The sequence below is a fragment of the Mesoplodon mirus genome (assembly GCF_964341445.2).
Source record: "Mesoplodon mirus genome assembly, contig: HAP1_SCAFFOLD_761, whole genome shotgun sequence".
Lineage (NCBI taxonomy): Eukaryota > Metazoa > Chordata > Mammalia > Artiodactyla > Ziphiidae > Mesoplodon > Mesoplodon mirus.
The window spans coordinates 38,406-59,703 of NW_028295271.1; the positions used below are offsets into that span (position 1 = coordinate 38,406).

The 21,298-nt window shown below is 37.5% G+C and overlaps 1 protein-coding gene and 1 long non-coding RNA gene across 2 annotated transcripts in view; one reads left to right on the top strand and one right to left on the bottom strand.

The window, feature by feature from the left end:
- The first annotated feature begins 9,103 nt into the window (after positions 1 to 9,103).
- LOC309797590 lies at positions 9,104 to 10,061 on the top strand. The gene is made up of 4 exons (XR_014292721.1): positions 9,104 to 9,232; positions 9,353 to 9,397; positions 9,552 to 9,799; positions 9,938 to 10,061. It is a non-coding gene; the product is annotated as an uncharacterized lncRNA (long non-coding RNA).
- Positions 10,062 to 14,317: 4,256 nt separating this feature from the next.
- Positions 14,318 to 21,298, bottom strand: part of LOC309797588 (uncharacterized protein) — a gene marked incomplete at its 3' end in the record, with an annotated part of 48,665 nt that continues 41,684 nt past the window's right edge. The window contains exon 7 of the mRNA XM_082646080.1: positions 14,318 to 14,410. Coding sequence (XP_082502206.1) covers positions 14,318 to 14,410 — 93 coding nt within the window. The remainder of the gene's footprint in view (positions 14,411 to 21,298) is intronic.

The following is a 21,298-nucleotide window of genomic DNA, read 5'->3' on the forward strand; positions in this document are numbered from 1 at the left end:
TTATATGATCGATAACGTTTTGGCGGTTCGCCTTCTTCATAGGCTGAAAAGGTCCAGGTCACAGCTCTCAGCCCAGCACCTACGCTAACAGGGAAAAGACTAACACTTACAGAGAAAAGACTCAAATCTAAATTTCAATCGCATACGGAACAGCTTTCTTAAATCCTCACCGTTCTTCGTGTGTTTTCTTCGTATTTTCCTTACTAATAAATAAGGGATTTTTTCGACTGGGTCGGTGAGGTTAGCGGAACGTCGGATACATAGTGAAAAATGCAGAGAACAGGCAGTTTCGAGCCCTTCTTTTTGATTCCATGATTCTTTTTGGCTTAACATGGCTTCGAAAACTTCGGCGTAACCAGGGTGAAATCTTGTGAGCGCGCTTTATAAGGGATGATGCAAGGAGTAACAAGGATTACGATAGCGTGATAGGTATTCTGAAGAATACACCTATTTCAGTTGGTAAAAAATCAGAAAAGCAGTTGTGTAAGATCTGCTCGTCGAAATTAAGGTAGGCCAGATATGTAACGGCACCGGCTAAACGGGAGCCGTTATTGGCTGTGTTCCTCGTGATATCAGTTGCACAAGAGAAAGACCACTAACCCGAGGGTTAGAAATCTCACGTAGAGAAGCCAAGAAGAGAAATTACGATGTTCTTCGAGTCTCTAGAGCGAGCAGCTTCCACCAGTATTCTCTTTTTACAGGTAGAAGTAACAACTCCACCGTAATCTGTTCGGATCACATAACAATGATCAACGGAGGGTGATACAGGTGAATCGATGTAAAAATAAATGTAAACTTACAAACAAAATTTAAGAGTGCATTATCTAACAATGTGAGTTGACGGGCAGTAAAACGACGATGTCAGGAAGATTAGAAGAACACAAATGAGAAGCAGAGACATTTTAAAGACCACTGTTGATAGCCATCGCGAGAAGGTTTAGCTGCGATTTCGCAGAAGTGCAACGATGTGTTGTACGCTGTATTGAAGAGTTGGCTTCATTTTCAATTCAGCTAGGAGCCATGGGTAGAGTAACATAGTTTTTAAACTTTATACTCAATCATGCTTAAGTTCTTACCAAATCATCAACTAAGAACAAAATCCTATAATAGTCTTATGTAGAATAATTGCATGTTTCCAGTAGTTATTCGCTCAACGGTTACAGGAAAGCCTTCCTTTCGACACCAACAACTTTTCAACAACGCCTAGGAAAAGTAATATAAGGTCGTCTAAACAATTTTTTGCTAGCTCAAACGCAAGAATTAAATTGCAAAGTACTGCAAAGGTGCTTTTTTTCTACAACCTTTCAATTTTCTTTTTTTCAATCTTAATGGCGTATTACCGTAGAAGCGACGGTTTCTAAAATCATGTCAAAATTTTTAGAAATCACCTTACAGTTCATGGGGAGCATGTAGCGCAGTGGTTAGGGATACTCTGCAATTTATACTCGGACGGATCGGAGGTTCGGTCCTTCGTCTTGGGCTTACTAAGCTATTAGTACCTTAGGAGTCGGCGAATTAGTAGATCAGACTTGTCTGGGAGGACAGAAATACTGACTTGATACAACGATAGGCCACTGCAAGTCAATCACTTCTATAATACTTGATGAAGTCGAAAAGTATGGCGCGTCCCTCAAGGATTGATCAACTCGAACAACTTTATCCTTTATGCTTTATTACAGTTCTTTACCTGCAACACAACCAATCTGCCTCATTTAACGGTAGTTCACGAGAGAAGGGAATATGATCAATATACCTATGGATCGCAGATCCCTATACTACTATAATAGTAATCTCGTTAATCCTGAGATAACTCAAGGAAGTACCAATAAATTCTTATGTTCCTCTTCGCGTATCGCAGCTATTTAATAATGAAGGATATGCGAAGACACGAATAATATCAGAATCCTAGTGTCGTGCCCTCTTCATTTCTTTCCTATATTTTTGGCCACCATGCAGCCATGGGTACTTCATAAAGCTAAATTAACCACAAAATATTAGAGGGATGAATAGTAATTGAATGCCACAAATTCAACGCACTTTATTCAACCATACTGAAAAGATATCGCCATGTGAAACAACAAAGGAATAACTTCTACTTCAATAGTTTGAATATGCAGGAGTCTTTTTGATGGATCAATTATGAGTAATGAATTGTCGGCAAGTCGGCTAATATCTGCTGGGAATGCCAATAGACAACATGGACCTTACCCCAAATCCTCCATGCCTAACAATAGCTGTCGGCATGGTTGGATTCCATACGAGACTGGTGTCGTGACCGTCTCCACCCATCCAAAGCTCAAGGTCAATAACTAGCCCAGAAGTAGCAAATGTATGGCTAATGAGTGGTCAACGGATCTCGTCTGTTTTGCTTCGCTTTTCCAATTCTTCCTAAACTCTCATTGTTAGTCAATGTTTGTAGGACTCTTCTGTTCTTCATAATGGCTAGTGAATCCATTTCAAGACGTTAATGTAGTCGCCAGTACAACTAACTAGTTACAATGGTTCTCTCTGTTGAACACATTACTGAATTATTTCATGTATGCACATTGTTGATGAGAATCCAGTTCTAAGCCAGTTCTCATCAACACACTGGCTCGTCTTTTCACACGCTACCTTTCAGAATGCAAGGTTCCAAATCAATGGAAGACCAGCAAAACCATGTTGTTGTACAAAAAAGGAGACCTCAACGACATTGGAAATTATCGCCCAATTTGCCTGCTGTCCGTCGTCTATAAACTATCTACTCGAGTCATCCTTAATAGGATTGACAGAACATTGGACGAGGTACAGCCATGCGAGCAAGCAGGGTATCGAAAAAGATTCAGCACGATAGGCTACATCCACACAATAACGAGGCTCACTGAAGTATCACAAGAGTACAAAAGACCGCTTTGTCTCACTTTAATCGACTTGAAAAAGGCCTTTGACTCCTTTGAGACAGAAGCGGTGACAGAAGCTCTGGAAAAGCAGGGCGTCGCTACTCAGTACATCAAGATCCTTCGTGAGCTGTATAAGGATTTCACAACTATCATATCAACATTCTACAACGAAATTAAAATTAACGTAACGAGAGGGGTTCGACAAGGCGACACAATATCGCCAAGACTTTTTACAACAACCCTAGAAGACATTATGCGAAAATTGGAATGGGACAATGAAGGAGTAAAATTGATGGTCGGGAACTACACCATCTTCGCTCTGCTGATAATATCGTCTTTATAACATCAAGCATCAGTCAGGCGGAACGAATGCTTGCCGCCTTTGACAGAGTATGTGGAAGTATTGGTCTTCGGCTAAACCTGACGAAAACGATGTTCGTGAGGAACGGATTGGTGTCGAATGCCCCATTTACGCTCAACGGAACGAATATCTCCGAATGCTGTAGTTATGTGTATATAGGTCGAGAAGTCAACGTGATGAATTACCTAGTCCCAGAGCTGAGCAGGAGGAAAAGAGCGGCATGGGGAGCTTTTAAGAGCATCGATGATGTAGTGAAGAGGATGAAGAACACGCGACTCCGTGCCCACCTTTCTGACTCGACGATTCTTCTTGCGTTAACGTACACATCAGAAACCTGGCCACTACGTAAGCAGGATGAAAGAACACTCAGCGTTACTGAACGCGCAGTCGAAAGGGCGATAGTAGGAGTGTCCCGTCTAACGCAAAGTGAGAGAGGGAATATGGAACTCGGACTACGTCAGCGATCGAAGATTAGAGACGCCGTTCTTTAAGCCAGAATGTCAAAAACAAGGTGGACCGGGCACGTGATGCGACTCAATGACAACCGATGAACAAGAGCCATCACCGATTGGATTCCTCGGGATGTCAAGCGCACAACAGGAAAACCACCGACCCGATGGTGAGAGTTCTTCACAAAAACTCTTAAGGAATGGTATGATACTCAATGCGTCCCTAGAGCGAGCAGAACACATTGGGCCACTCTTGCATGCGACACTGACGGATGGAGACAATACTGGCGCCCGCTCGATACACGCGAAGATCAACGGGAATCGAGGTAATCTACGTAATGTGCACTGTTAACCTTATCTTTTCTGTTCTCCACATCGCAAAACGTTGACGTTGGTGCAACTAGGTAATTATATTGCTTCTCTCTGTTGAACATATTACTGAGTGTCTCATTCTATGTACATTCATGATCTCATTCTTTCGTGATTATTTTTTGTGTACCATGTATATAAAGGTTTAATTACCCATGTTTGAGGCAGGGCCGTAAAGACAACAAAATCAAAAAAGCTTCCATGGCGACTGACGAGCAAATCAGTAATTCAAGAGCTATCCTATCATCAAATGGAGCAGAAAGGCACCAAAAACTAAAACAATAAACTAGTCGGTGTGTCACTTAACACTACCACTCAATCACCAATTCAATTTGCTGCAATTTGCTTCGGATGAAAAGAGACGGTTACGATACTGACCTCGCGTGGAATCCAACCATGTTGACAGCTGTTGTTAGGCTTAGAGGAGGATATGGGGTAAGGTCGACGTTGTCTATTGGCATTCCTTGCAGATATTAGTCGACTTGCCAACAAAATCGTTGTTAGCTTTACAGTAATATTGTGGATGTAGTGTGCGCGAAAAGTGCAACTTCCTATTCAACCAGCTGTCACAAAATTTTATCAAAATCATCAGCTGATTTAGGACATAAAAAGTATTTATCAAAGTTTGGCCTCACCCGCACGCTATGTAATATTTTTTGCTGCTTAACTCACAAGCATATTTGAAACTCGCTCTGCGCCAATACGAAAATTATATATTCATCACTGAGAACTGATAGGACACAACATTTCTTCGAATAGAATTATATTTTATCAAATGAGCAGATAGCAAAACATCTCGGCTCAGACTATACTTGAGGTAATTCTTTTGCCTCTGAAGGCTTGAAGATCATTTCATATAAATGTTTTTGAAGAAATATCCCTTATGACCACTGAGAGCTTTCCTTAGGAGCTTCGAAAGGAGACTCATTCATGAATTCGGAAACAAGCTACATAAATGTTTGGAACGAAAAGAAACACTAGTAAGAATTAGCAAAAACTAGACTACAACTACAATCATAATACCTTTAAAAAAGGACGAAACTAAGAATCCTTAAATTAATGTGAATAACAAATCCTGCCTTTTTGAAGACAAGCGTGACATGAATCAATGCAATAGATGCAAAAGTAAATGTGACCTTGATTTGTCCACTTCAATGAGAATGATTTTATTATACAACACTAAAAAGTCAGTGCACAAAGCACTTCATTGCAAAGGCACATGAATCAATAAACTGGAGTTTCATCCTAATAAGATCAGTTAACATCGTTATTTTACGTTTACAGTTTCAATGTGCATCCCTTAAAAATCATATCGTCACTGGGAAACATATTTATATCGAATATAGCTACCCATAAGAAATAAGGAACTCGTAAGTAAAAATATCACCTCGTCAACTAAGCGAATAACTACCGTCCTTCTCTGTTAGCTTGAACGAATCTAACTTTCATAAAAGCAAAGCAGTCTTAAAACATTTTACATTTAGATTACATATTGCGTTACTCACAGATAAAAATAAAAGCGGATCTTCTTGTCAGCTGCCTGTACGACCTGATGACCGTAAACAAGAAAGGTCTTTTTCTTCTTCTCATTAGGACCTAAATTTTCACTTATGAAGAGCATTTGAAGACGTAATGTACTATACAATAACATAATTTTAAAATATAAATAAATAGATACATATATGTACATATATATTGCAGAAATAAAAGAAAAGCGCAAAATATGGTGGAAAATTAATTTTTGGGAAAAAATGGATACTAGGCAGACCATTCCTCTACCTAAAAAAATATGATCTTTAAAATTTTTGGCATTAACAGAAATACAATGTTCTTTTCATAAGAACATATATTAGGATCTTTTAAAATTGTGAAAACACAAATGTCAAGCTTCGTTTTCTCAACGGCAAACTTCATACAGCTTGATCATCCTTGTAGCAGGAAAAAAATGATAAAGCTCTCAGCCTAAAATTATAAAAGACCATCTAAATTTAGAGAATCTAGAACATCTCTGCAAAAATCTCCAATCACAAACAAAATCGCTAAGAGATTGATGACGATATTTCTCCTTAGCTTACGCATGGTATCCTCGATGACGTGAGAGGCATTCTTTATTATACAAATTTCTTAAGGAATGATAAAAACAACTTTCAACCAGACTATTCAGTTAGATCTCGGTCTACATAAGGAAGGTTTGTGTACGATTCCATACAACTTTTTTACCCAACATTTAAAACAAAACAGTACATAATTCGAAATGTTAATAAAGTTGAACTTAAAGAGAGAATACATTATCAATTTTTACATACCTTCATGGCCCAAATAACTATTTCATACAATCGGTAAGGCAATACGGTTCGCTTGTGAGCCTTGGAATGCCTGCAGTACTTTTCTTTGAAAGTTGTTATAAGCTCATTCTGATGTTCATCAATCGCAGTAATAACATATTAGGTAAGTTAAGAGCAGAGAACGCTAAATTTAAAAGAAAGGCAAAAGTAATGAGACAACGAATGAATGAAAATTTCAAATCAATGAAAATTTCATAATGAAATGAAATATCCATTAGTTATTCTAAAGAACAAGAAAGAAGTGACTAAACATGCGGTTAGTACATTGACGACGACACCTAATTCCAGGTCTATTAGCAATTTTCTATTTCTCAAAACAGAGCATTATTTTATTGTCAATGGAAAACTTTAGAAATAGCTAACATGAGTGGATTATAGAAAAACCCTTTCTCTACTGCAGGATTTTTAAAGAATAAACAAAAGAATAAACAAAAACAACGATGACTATAAATCTGACATGTTCACAGGAGGAAAGAATGCTCTATTTTACAATTCTGCAGTTAAAATGCTCTATTCAATAAAATATAAGCAATTATTAAAGGATTCTTGAATTGTTCACCTATTGTAGTTCACTATTAGCTGCCGACCATTGAAACAGGAGGGAGAGTTCTAGGGACTTCTTTGTCCCTGGAGGGATTCGACCGAAGCGCAGTGATGGTCAACCGTCATCACCCACCACTGCTGTTCTCTCTTGTGCCCAAGATCAAAGCGTAAGTTATTTTAAACAGTTATAAAAAATAAATCAAAATGAACCATAAAATATTTTGTAAGTGACAGCTATTTGGTTTAATTTCAGAACTCGCCCGAGACAAATGACCTGTGGGAGGACCGCCCAGATAGATGAACGAAGGTTTGTTTTAAACTTTTACAATTATTCTGCAAAGTTTCCAGGAAAAAATTAATTGAAATTAAATTAACTAATTAAAACCATCGTTTATCTCTCAACTAAAAACCGATCTGCCAACATGTCCCGTGCTATACTTGCTTATTAAAACTCATAAGCTGGTATCCACTGATGAATTGTGGTCAACAAATCCATTAACGTTTAAGGTTAGACCAATTATCAGTTGTGTAAACGGGCCAACGGACAGAATAACATGGTTTATAAACCTGATAGTCGTCCAGTTACTGAAACATTTGCTAACTCATCTCACGAACACCCGAATGTTTCTGGACCATCTACGTTACGAGCGTCCTAACAGCGCCTACGTCATGGAGTCATTCGATGTTCGATTATACGAACGTATCGAATGACTCCGCAATGCAAGCCGTTTTCGAACCTCTTTCTAAACACCAAAAAGAAATTAACATGTATGGCTTGTCGATTGAGCAGATCATGACCCTCTTAAAATAGTGTTTGAACTGGTCAATCTTTAGATGATCCGGTAAATATTGCCCACAAAAGAGAGGGTTGGCAATGGGACAGCGACTGGCACCTAGTCTCGCTATTGCGTCTATGTCTAAAATAGAAGCCCCGGTAATTAATCTTGGGCCGATACTCTACTGTAGATATATTGATGATTGTTTTGTCATCTTCTCCACACAAGAGGAGATGAACAAATATTTTGAATTGTTAAATGAACAGTCAGAGTACATTAAGTTCACCCGAGAGACACCTAAAGAGGGCTGGCTTCCATTTTTAAACTTTCAGGTTAGCTTACATCATAACAGCTATGCTACGAAGTGGTACCGTAAGCCAAGTAATAAAAACATACTAGTTCATTATCTCTCATCTCATCCTTCACACACAAAAAGAGCACTACAAGAGACATGTTTCGTACGGCCTCCGGTGTGTGTACGGGAGGAGAACAGAGAGAAGATTCACTCGACTTGGCACGGAAAATAGCCATTTCCAACGGTTACAATATCGTAGCTTCTCGGTATAAGTTTAGAGGAAAGGCGATGAGCTCTAACGATGGGTCTAGCGATAATAAAATTCCGTTGCAAATACCCTTCATTTCGAACGAATTAAGCATAGCTATAAAAAGATGCTTAAGAAGGGTGGGCTTAGAGAAATCAGTGGTAGTTATAGAAATAACACCGAATAATCTACGTCGCCAATTGATTCGAAACCGCTTGTACGACCGTCTATGTACAACGCATAAATGTACGATTTGCCCTCAGGTCAGAGACGGTGATTGCATGATCTCGGGTACAGTGTACCTGATTTCTTGCAAAATTTGCGGGGACGAATATATTGGCGAAACGGGAATACCTCTTTGTGTCCGCATAAAAGAACACCTAGATGGTTAATTTAAAAGCAAGGCGAACACTCCACTAGGCACGCATAGGACACAAGGACACAACGGACAGGATTTTGATGTTAAGGTTAATATTCTCGCGCAGAAAGCTAGCATGTCGGCGCGCAGGGTTCATGAGGCGTTTTGGACTAATTTCAAGAACCCAAACATGAACCGCAAGGAAGAGTGCCTCCTAATCACACGTGATCTCGCACAGTATATAAGACTGATCTTCTAGTCTGATAAAGGGGCACTCCGGAAGGAAGTACACCTCATTCCTCTTCCGCAGACACAACCAAACGGTTGGTCGGAGGCAGAGAAGTGGTGAGTATTTGACGTTGTTTACGTGGTTGGAACTTGGTTTTTGAGTTTCTCTGTTTAAGTTGTTGGCGTGTTTGGCTTGGTAGATCGTTGTCAATCGACCTTTCCAGGCTCTGAAGAAGGCGATACGGCCGAAACGTCAGCCCAATAATAAAATTGCTTACAAACCTCGTGTTTGTTCAAAGAAGAAAAATTAAGAAGTATTCTGCAAAGCTTCTTATATTCGTCTTTTTGTAACTAAGCACTATCGCATTTGAAATACCTTATGGTAACCGTTTTTCATGTATACATACGTTAACTTTTATTACATTCAATGCTGGTAAAAACGTTAGCAACTTCGCCGTCACTGAAGAGTTTTACGCAGCCTGAAAATTGAACCGGATTTCAGGCAGGAACGTTTTGCGAAATCGAGAAGGAAACAAAAACAAAAGAGGTTGCGTTTATAGTTTGGTTTTTATAGTTTTTTAGAAGAATGGTGCTGTGCAGGTCCACACGATGATGTTTTCTCTAAATTTATCTTTCTGATACTGTTTTTCCTTTATTTTGAATAAATTCTGGTTTACTATGTTCGTAAAGCATTATTGTAGATTATTGGGTGACAAAGAAAATAGAAGACAGCGATAATCATGGGCGCGGTACGGCCTCTGAAAGAGCAAATTGATCAAAATTATGATGCCGATCTATGTTCTCACTTATTTAACACAACAAGAGTTCTTCCACCTCTATGCTGTGCAGGTGAAACATGGGCTAGCACTTCAGCCGTATTGAAGAAACCACGCATAACAAAGACTGCACTCGTGCGACGTCTTCGGAAGCTGAGCTGGGACACAGATGAGTAAGCGGGTTACGTTCTCAGGTTACCACCCAATTCGATATTTATGTGATTGATTTTAGGTTTTTTTTAGTTTATTTCGCAATGAATCTCCTTTATAAATTCGTGTGAGTTTTATTCCTCAACTATTGGTTTTTATAGGTATAGGTGGTTCAGTGTTGGAATGATCAGCGAACGATTAGTCCACTTCTTCTACAAACGCACTCATGATTTTAGTCAACGAATTCACGACACACGTATTATTTTTCCGTTGATTTTTCTTTGTGTTGTTGTTTGTTTATGAAAATGCAATGTGCTGTCAAGGAGTTCTTGATTGTACGTAGGAATAAAACCGTGAACATTTCTGGTATAGGTTGCACATTTGACAGAGTAGGCTGGTGCGTTAAAAAAATTGTGCGTTGTGAAATAAATGTTTTCACAGCCCTCGGATGGTCTTGAACTTTGAATTGTTCGCTTTTCAAGTTCTGGCATATTACCAGCTTTTACCAACTTTCCTTTTCTTTTTGCACATGTCAACTAGAGCCCTCTCCAGTAGGGCCACCTATACTGATTATTTGTGGACAGCTGTTTCTCTCTGTCGAAAAAATCGCCTGTCAGTCGTATCACTATCGTTTCAGTGACACTATCTCTCTCCATGTCCCTACTAGGTCAAATTCAGGCGAACAAATGCAATTAGGTTAATTTGGTGCGGCAACATATCTTTATTCTCTAATTTTTTAGTACCGTAGTGTCATTTTTCACGTGATGGCTTTGTTTTCCACCACGCAAAATGGCAAATGTATAATATTCACGCCTTCACAGAATCGGATTTCTTGCTTCTTGTAATTATTTTATGTCCTTTATGTTTTTTCTCTAATTCTGGTGAAATAATTGATGTCTAGTTAGAGTGCATAATTTGAGAAACTATTAGGAGTTAAATTTCATTTTTAACTGCCTATTTTTCTTAGTCTGCAGTGCTATTATAAATCGAAATATAACCGCTAAGACGCTAATTTGCAAAACTTGGGGGCGATGCAAACTTCCAACCAGATGATTGCCCTTTCCAGGGGTTCACCAGTTGTCAATTACACCATCCGTGCCCCTCGCTTTGCCTTTCTCTCAGCGCGTTTTATTTTGCTTCTATCAACGCTATCAGCACTCATCCGTTATCGGGATGATCTTGGATGCCCAAATCGGCATTGAACCCAAGCTAAGCTGACGCTGGTCAATTTATAATGATGTTAAATTTCATTTTTAACTGTTCTCATCTTTAACTGCTTATTAGGAGTGGCGATAAGTCCGCAATAATTTTTTCCTTCGCTTGCATGGCCCGACATCACAGATGTATCACATTTGTGTGGTTTCCAGCAATTCTTGCATTTTCTTCCTTTTCTCGTATCCATCATCCACGAAGGTCTTTGGATTTTCGCATATGGGTTCGGCAGCTGTTTGAAGAGTTTCAGTCTCATATATGAACGTCGTTTAAGGCTAGTCGATACGATTCATTCTCCATTCCTGAGACAAGCATGCTACGGAGTTTCGACTTCTCCACCAAAGACAGTTGCCAGTTTTTGTAGACTGGAGGGAACTAGCGGGTCTATGACAAGTCTAGTACCAATTTCCTGACTTCAGACGGATGGGAGGCTTGGTTAGCCCAGGATAGGATCGAACCATTGCCTTTTGTTTTTAACCGCTCTAATGAACGGCCCTACTGCCACTATGCTAGCTCTGAATCTGTTTTCTACTTTACATTCACATATGCCAACAATTGGGATCATCGATTCATCCGTGTTTATGTTGTATATTCTTTGTAAGGATAAAATAGCAAGCCCATTATTCTTAGCAAAGGGCGTTGAGAATCATATGGTTAATCGTACGAAAAAATTCAATTTTCTTTATAGTCAATAGTGTGAAAATAAATTTAGTATTACGTGAGATGCTGAAACAGAATATCCAAATTTGAACGAGAATTACGAATAGCGTATTCCTCTATGCGTCATGGATTATTTCATGTTCAAATGTTTCAGCTCTTTTCTGGCATTAATCGTCATGGAGTTGAATTCACCCTAGTACTTTTATCTCTTTCAAATGAATTCGAAAAAAAATTGTCTTCGAAATATTACGGCTGGCTCTGAAACGTTTATCGAGTATGTGATTTTATTGATTCCGTTTATGAAGAATGATATGTCCACAGTTTATTTACACAAAAAATTTCGAGTTACTTTTAATTTGGTTATATTTTGTGTTTCATCACTATGTTTTCATGCGTTTTCTAAGGCAATGAATAGTAATATTGCGGAAATTATTTGACTATCGCTTCGAATTGTAGCACACTCTATGTCTCAATATGATATTTCGATAGAAATATCTCGCAAAACATTTTTCATGTATGAGTGAATGTTTGGTGGAACGGTCTGATATGATGAATAGTAATTTCATCCAGGGATGGAAAGCGATCGTCCATGTGCAGTGGTGTTCCGTTGAATATTTGTTCCAGCAAAAATACGTGTCACAATCAAACATGTTGAAAGATCGGACGTAAATTTAATAGAATGAAAAAAGTAGTCTGTATTTTGCTTTAAAATTTAAACACTTAAAAATCGTCGAAACTATTTTTTATGCCATCTAGTGCATATTTTTGTCAATCATAACTATCTATCTTTTATCTGAGAAATCAAATGAAACCTACGAGGGCATTACAAACTATTTTTAAACAGCGTTATTCCTTTAATCTCTGTTGATAACAGCGATCTTAGTTTATTGGTAAGATTACGCCAGATTCTTATGATTTTTCTTTGTGGCGAACATTTCGGCACTGTCGCCTGTTTTAGAATTTAATTGACCAGGTTGAACATGCATAGCACTTGTTTCCTACGATGTGATACGATACGATCATAACGATTTTTTGATAGAAATTCTACGTCTTCAAAGTGCTTAGAAGTGTCGTCTCATTCAGTTCTACGTGCTGAACGTCGTGTGTTATCGTATAGAGTCTGCTTTTCATCTACATCACAATATCATTAGAAATTAGATCGGTTTTGTTGCGTAAAACAAATGCTTAACAGACATCTTGACGATTATCTCACAGATATCCGTTGAATTCACGAGGCACTCACTTAGAATGCATTTTTACTTTTTACTGTCTCGAAAAATGATTATTCAATTATAACGTTAAGTCTCTGTACAACTCATCAAATAGTTTTTAGATGGCAGCACCAATTATTTTCCTTGTTATCAACTTCTGATACTCGACCTTCTTCGACGTGAAGACTCATATCTCCGGGACGAAAACCTTTACAACCAACTTCGTGCAGAGTGTAAGTAAAGTCTTCCTTGTCCATATCTTGTGGCCATTTCCAGTTCTAAGCGTTGCTTTATGTTTATGTTTTTACTCAAAAATAACGATGTGATTTAACACATTGACGACTATCGGCATTGTATCAATGCTCATTTTTTTCGTGGTTTTTTTTTCCGCATTCCGTTTTGATCCCCAGACATTTTGCAAGCAGTCATTAAATAGCTTTTTGAAAACAGATTTAAGAATGGTTTTGACATTGAAAATCTCTGTTGTGTACTTAGAAATATTCAAAGGACAGGCCATATTTTAAAAAGCCGAATAGGCGTCCTTTGAAAATAAATTAACATAGTTGATTTTCAGAAGGTGTAATGGATCATATTTATCGCATGGAACGCTAGGATATGAGAAATACAGCTATGAACTGCATAAGCTGGAAAAAAGATTTTCAGAGGAAATACGACTTCTTTTATCTTAATTGCATAATATTTTTTCATTTTTAAAACCCATGAAATCCATCCAATAAAGAAATTTTTTTCTATACGCGGGACATGTTATCAAATTCTGAAGCCCTCTATTTATTCTCGCTAACGTCATGGAGTCGTTCGATGTTACCGACCCTTATACGAACGTAACAAATGACTCCGCAATGCAAGCCATTTTCGAATTCCTTTCTAAACACCAAGAAGAAATTAACATGTATGGCTTGTCGATTCCAAAAATCATGACCCTACTAAAGGAGTGCTTAAACTGCTCAATCTTTAGATGGTCTGACAAATATTACGCACAGAAGAGAGGGTTGGCAATGGGGCAGCGACTGGCACATAGTTTTGCTACTACTTTCATGTCTAAAACAGAAGCCACGGTAATTAATCTTAGGCCGATACCCTACTGTAGATATGTTGATAATTGTTTTGTCATCTTCTCCACACAAGAGGAGATGAACAAATCTTTTGAATTATTGAATGGACAAACAGAGTACATAAAGTTCACCCCAGAGAGACCAAAAGAGGATTGGCTTCCATTTTTAAACGTTCAGGTTAACCTATATCATAACAGCTATGCTACGAAGCGGTACCGTAAACCAAGTAACAAAAACATATTGGTTAATTATCTCGCTTCTCATCCTTCACACACCAAAAGAGCACTGATAAGAAACAGGTTTCGTACAGCCTCCGGTGTATGTACAGGGGGAGAACAGAGAGAGGAATCACACAACTTGGCACGGAAATAGCCATTTCCAACGGTTACCATATTGTAACTTCTCGAGATATGTTTAGAGGAAAGGCGATGAACCGTAATAAAAAGTCTAGCGAAAACAAAATCCCGTTCCTCCTACCCTTTAATAAGAACGAAATAAGCACAGCTATAAAACGATACTTGAAAGGGGCAGGCTTAAAAAAATCGGTAGCAGTATAGAAATACCACCAAACCCTCTACGGCGCCAATTAATTGAAAGTCGCTTATATGACCGTCTATGTACAATGCAAAAATGTACGATTTACCCTCAGGGGAGAGACGGTGATTCCATGAGTTCGGGTATAGTGTACTTGATTTCTTGCAAAATATGCGGGGACGAATATATTGGCGAGAGGGAAGGCCTCTTTGTGTCCGCATAAAAGAACACCTAGATAGAAAATCCAAAAACAAACCAAATACTCCACTAGGTACGTACAAAGCAGAAAAACATAACAAAGAAGATTTTGATATAAAAGTTAAAATCCTCGCACAAGAATCTAACATATCAGCGCGAAAATTCTTGAGGCTTTTTGGATTAATTTCAAAAACCCAAACATGAACCGCAGGCGGAACCGCCGAAACGTCAGCCAACGTGTAATTAATAAATATTATTTTAACAACCTCGTGTTTTCTTAAAGAAGAAGTTTGCAATTATCGAACAATGCCGAGGTTAAGATATAGTCGGTTCTGGGAATTTTTTCTTATAATTCATCGAACAAAAAAGTTGGCATAAGGATACTGATATTAAGTCGTACATTATCGTAGCACCTTCATCTTGTATTTTTAGTAAAGTATTTTCGTCTAAAAATTCTCAGTTAAATGTTCTCTTGCAACAGCCACAATTGACTGTTTAACTATTGTCAGTCGCTATTGTCGTCCGGCAATTTTATTGTCATTCTCCTTCTTCTAATGTTTATATGGTTGAAATGGACGTTCTTCGCTTTCCAATAAAGTCGAGCATCATTCTGTCATCCCACTAGTTGCATTTCGCTAGGATTTATCGTCACAACATTTGTACACGTAAATGTTAATGTCTCTTTATTGTGATGTGCTGTTACTCAATCGTATATTAAAATGAGAAGATTATTCTCTACTTTCATAGATTGCAATCTGACAGATTTTTTTCCAATACCTATTATCTAGATATTTCGGAAACGTATTAATATCTTATCTTATAGCATAAATAGTTGCTGCAGTCTAGTCAGACTTGAAGTTACGACCTTCATTTTGATGTTGCTTATTTATCAAAATCCTGTTTTTATTTTTCATATGATATAGTTCTAGACATATTCTTGTCTTGGTCTTGACACCAAACAAGGTTTTCTTTTTTGAAGAAACACTTCCAGAGTTGGTAACATAAGTAGAGGTTAGAGATTTTATCATTGCACCACCGAAGTTCATGCAAGAGGAACTGTTGGAATGTAGACGGCAAATCCATAATTTATTTTTTTTAATTATAATTATTATATTAATATAAAAATTATAATTTTTTTAATCCATTATTTTCGAAAGCTTTCCTTCTTTTTTGTTCTAGCAACATGTTGAAAAAGGTTATAATTGCGCGTTTTAACAATGTTAATTAACAATCTTCTCAGCCTCATCCTTGTTACGGTATTTTTGAGTGCCTCCTATTCCAATATTGTTGTCCATGGCAGACAAGAAGTTGTATCATGTTAACCAATTCTCTGTTAGTCAGTCGTCCAAACATCAACTGATTCAGTTTCATTTCTATTTTGACGTTTTAAATCATCTAACATTTTCTTTTCTATTGAATCTGCTGTGTGTTAGTTACGCACTTAGATATCTAAGTATACCGTCCTCCCTTATTCCTAGATCTGCTGAACACATGGCTTTAGAAACTGCTTTATTCTACCTTTATTAATACCGTTTGTCGTGTATCAAAGTATGCAACCTTACGTCTAGCATTTCCGCTTCACTTATGCTGTATAAAAGTCCGAAGAGCTATGCTCGTAGAAATATCAATTTCCTTGGCGGAGTCTTGCAAACGATCCAATGGTAGCTGTCGCCAAAAATAGCGAAAATAAATTGTCTTATTTTCATCACCTCAAAAGAACTTATAATAAGGCAACTTTGGGTGGGATGAGCCAAACAAGGTCACTAAATCTCAGCATCATTCTAGCCATCTAGGGTCTGGTGATAGTATAAAGGCGTATTGTACATACGTCGCTACAACGCATACACACTTGCGTCTGAATCTTTGACTAACGATGTGATATTAGCTAAGAAGGTTAAGAACGGTATCACTAGATAGGCCGAGATTGGAATACCTCAGTGATTTATGATGCCGAAGAAAAAAGGTTTCTCGAAACCTCAAGCAGTTGAAGAGACTCTTTAAATCAACGTCTCCATGTCAGTGCTAATAAAGCCGATAATTTAAAAGCACAAGTCCGTCGGCAGAAGCACTCCGGTAGATACCTAAACGCGGAGATGCGCGAGCAACATGCCGATCTTGCAAAGTCCTTCAGAGAAGGGATAAAAGGAAGGACGAGAGAAGAGCATCATTAGTGCGTTAAGATGCACAAGTCAGAAAAACGTAACCAAATCCCGCCCAGTTATAACCGATTTAAAATGGAAATTGCGCTTAAGAAATTTACATATAAACATAGAACGTTAGTATAAATTGTCTTTTTCAAGTCTGTCATATTCGGAACTCTTCAGCTCTGATTATCGAAATCTTATCCGCAGCTATCGAACAGCCGTGACTTTGAGCATGTATGTGTTTGGACAGCATAGTATTTAAGCAGTTCAGCTTGCTATTTAGCAGTTCTCTTCCTTGCTGGGAAGATAGATGTGAATATAGCCCGTTCCTTAGATTTATTACGTTCCGAATTCTTATAATTTTGTCGGCGAGTGTAGCGCAGCGATTAGATGTGTCCTGAAATTCACACTGGATCGATCGATGGTTCGATTCAGCGCATCGTGCTCACCAATCCTTCCGTACCTCCGAGATCGGAAAATTGATAATGAGAGGGTAAAGGCATCGACTTGATACATAGGAAGACACCGCAGATCAGTGTATGGAGCAAATATGCATTCAGTTACCTCTACGATGCTTGATGAAGTCGATTGTATGGCGCATTCTTCAGGGATTGATCGAGGCATACCACTTTATCTTCGCTTTATTAACTTATTATTGCAAGAAATTTTTTTATCAGGAATTATCGCGAGTACTATTGATCAGGAACTGTTCAATAGAAAACAATTCATAGTGGTTTTACATGATTTTGAAATGAATTCATCTGATATTATGATGCTACCGCTTGTAAGTTGCCGTTTAACCCAGCGGCTAGACTGACTTGGTGTGTTACATTATCATAAATCTTCAGCCTCTTATAATTATCCTATTTTTGGCGTCGACATCACTAATAATTCTTCTTACAATTTCCACTAAATTTTGGATTAAAAAGTTTTTGTTAAACCTACCTAGTTAAGAAAAATGTAGTGTAAAGTATTTCCTGTTTACAAGCATCACTTTCTTTATCTGGAATGTGCTTCAAGCTTTCCTTTAGTGTGACGAAAGTTCTATTCCTCCCTAGCTATGCTTGGAATCGATTTCGTCGATTTTATCCCTCATCTGAATCATCGTGGATAAGATTTGATGATGGAGTTCGTTGATCCGTTTTCATGTGAGGTTATCAATCTCGTTCTTTATGGGCGTCAGTTAGACACTCTTCGGCAAAACGACACCGTCCACTCTTTCTGGAGTCTCAGTAAGGGAGCTGCTTGAAAAAGACGTGCGGTTCTTATTTTTAGACGGAATTTCTCATTTCATGAATGGTTACGTAATAAACAGACGAATGCACAAAAAACGTACATGGCTAAGTTTCATGATTAGATCTTCTCTGTAAAAATGAGGTAGAAACCACTTTTTATAACTCGGTCACTGAAGCCGTGCCCATGGTTTCTTAGATTGTCTGTATTCAAAATGGTAAACATTCTTGCACTTCTAGGATCTACACTTTATGCCCTTTTTCAAGAATAGGTTCAAGGTAAGTATTTGTGTTCTCTTACCTACAGCAGTTCTTCTGTTATGTTTTCAAAGCCAAAATCAATCTTTTTCTTGACTTGATGAATCTATGGCTTCTGTTCATAATCATTAATATCACTCTGGGGTTTCCACACGACACGCGTTTCATTCAAAAGTTTAATAATTACCACTAATTAACAACACAATAAGAAAATACAACAATGTTTGAAGTGTAGCTTTTAAAACAAGTTTTTGAAATGGAGAACATATATACAATTGAAGTTGTATGAGAGCTTGCAAAGTATTTTGAAGAAGGTTCAGGAAGCATTTAGTAAAATGAAAGAACAATATATAGAATTTAATGACTAACTATGGCAAGGCATACTGATTTTCATGCCACTTCAGGTGTTATCTTTTACTACTGCTTGAGAGGACGATTCCTATGGCAAGAAGCGTCTATCATGTGTAAGGAGTACTGGGAATGGGAGCAATGGTTGAAGCATAAAAATCCGACACTACCAAAACGATGGACGTTGTTTAGTGAAAAAGCATTTAAACTTATGAAAAGGTAAGTTTGACTAAAAATGTCGACTTCCGGACTTCTATTTTTCTTTACTTTTTATCCAACTCTTGCGAACGAGTAGCATGAGCTACATAGTAATCGTGAAATATTACTAAGATCTAATTTAAGCGGCTAAAATCTGAGATAGTTGTAATTGCTCGTGCATTTGGTTTCCTGAGGACAAGTTCGGCACTTCCATGCTGCAACACATTCAAGAGTAAGCCTATTGTCTCATATTGCCGTTACACATAAAGAGTATGTTGCTGGTTTAGTGAGATCTCTTTCTTTTCCCGTTATAACATTATTAGGAATTTCTCAAGGTTTACAACTTAACGACTATGCTTCACAGGAAAATAGCTATTATTCTCAATAATTTATAACAGCTTGGTTTTTGGATGGAAATCTCAAACTCGTTTTCAATTTGGGCGATCATCTGTCGGAAGAAACTCTGTTGTACATCACAGTTTGACAATCAGGAGCGCTTTCATCCCGGTCGACAAGTAAATCATTGAGGACAAAACAAAAATGTTACATTTCTAGTGCTTAAAACTTGTATAGGAGTCTATTTTTATTATTCAGTAATTGAGCAGAAAAATTACTTGTTTAAATAATTTTCGAAGTCTTAAGATACTCGTGGAAGAAGAGCATATTTCTTTTAGAACGTTGACGGCACGAGGAAAAGACCGTTGGTCGGCTAAAGATATGAGGAAATTCATTTCAAAGGAGAAGCTTTTGAAGCCAGTCAAGGTAGAAGAATCTGCATGAAGACATTATCATTTCAATGGTTTAATTTTCACATTTCATAAACAGTTCTTAAATGCAATTTTTGATCACCCAACATTCATCGTGTTCTTTGTTTACTTCCTTTTTTTTCGTTAAGATTTCTGTAGCATTTCGTGCTATCACTATCACTTTCCTCCAACATTTCTTGTCTTGTGATGCTTACATGTACATAATTTGATTTTTTTCGTAGACTTCTGAAGTTTTGACGAGCATTTTTTTTAAATCTTCCATCATAGCCTTTTCTATGTGAATAGATGAATTTTATTCAAATAAATCTCGTAATTACTCGTGTCAATGGTGGCAAATGATGTAACGACTTTCATACTCAATCACAAGGTCACAATCTTTCTTTTTATCTATGCAGCTAACAAAAATTTGCACATAGTCACTAATTCCATTAATCTCTAACTCAAGACAGCTATGCTTCAGTTTAACATGCAAGTTTTATCAAATCACTCTGCTTTCAAATTATTCTAGTTCATTTTAGAATGAAGCGGACGATGTGTTCGCATATAGACCGAGTGAGATCGTTAAGGTGAGCTCTTAAATGCAGATGGCGACATAATCTTAGAAAGTCAGAAAGCATTACGGTATACTATCGATTTTTTATCTCTACCGTTCTTGACTAAGCAACTGCAATCACTTTAGCAAAAAAAATACACCCTTACCTCTTGAGGGATTAAGGATATAAGTGCAATACATCCATTTTCTAGTTCTTTGATTCAGTTTTACTTCCCTTGTTCAATATTTATCAATTTACAGAATCAAGATCAAAGAAAAGATAATGGGAAAAAGAAGAGAACACTGAACATTGGATCAGCGCCACATTGTCAGCAATAGCGGAAATTAGCGAGCAAGTGGTGTCAGCTGTGACGACTAATTCCGTCATATCGCTTGTATGTTTTTGCATGAAACCAACCAGAAATGTAATTAATAAAGTAATTTGAAACTGTGAGAAGTTATTCACTACAATCTTTGGCTTCATTATACTACAATAATATAAAGTATTGAAAAACAGCATATCGATAGAATGTTCCATCGATATAAAGTGTATTAATATTGAAACAAAACTCCTCAGGCTCTAAGTCTACGTGAATAGAAGCGTCTTCGACGGGGATAAATAGTAAATTATTAGTTTATGTTTGTTTGTTGCTTTTGCGCAGTTGTTTCAATCAAATAAATTGTTCAATTATAGACTAAACAGTAGATGTAAAGCTTGCTTCGTTGGGTATCGTGCTATGATTTCGAACTCGTTTGAGGTAAATTCATGATTTAAAAAGTATTCACTCCAAGTTTTTGGAAGAACGTTTTCTCTTTCAAATTTTAGCATTATTATACATCATTATCTATATGATTAAATTTTTAAAAATATTTTTGTTACATTTCTCCTCGTTATTTCACAGATGAGCTTCCACAAAACTGCAAGCCAGAGCTGAGTTATAAGAGGCGATACTGATCTCTTGGTGCCTGTAAAAATCAGATTTCACCCATTCTGTAAAAAAGGTGATATATACAAAACACTATGAAAAGAGTATAACATATGTAGTGTTTTCTCAACTGAGTTTCTCAAATATTTGTTAGCAATAACATTACTCATCTGCCGAAAGTTCGAAGACCACATACTCGTTAGCGAGGAAAATCCATAAAAAGCTTATG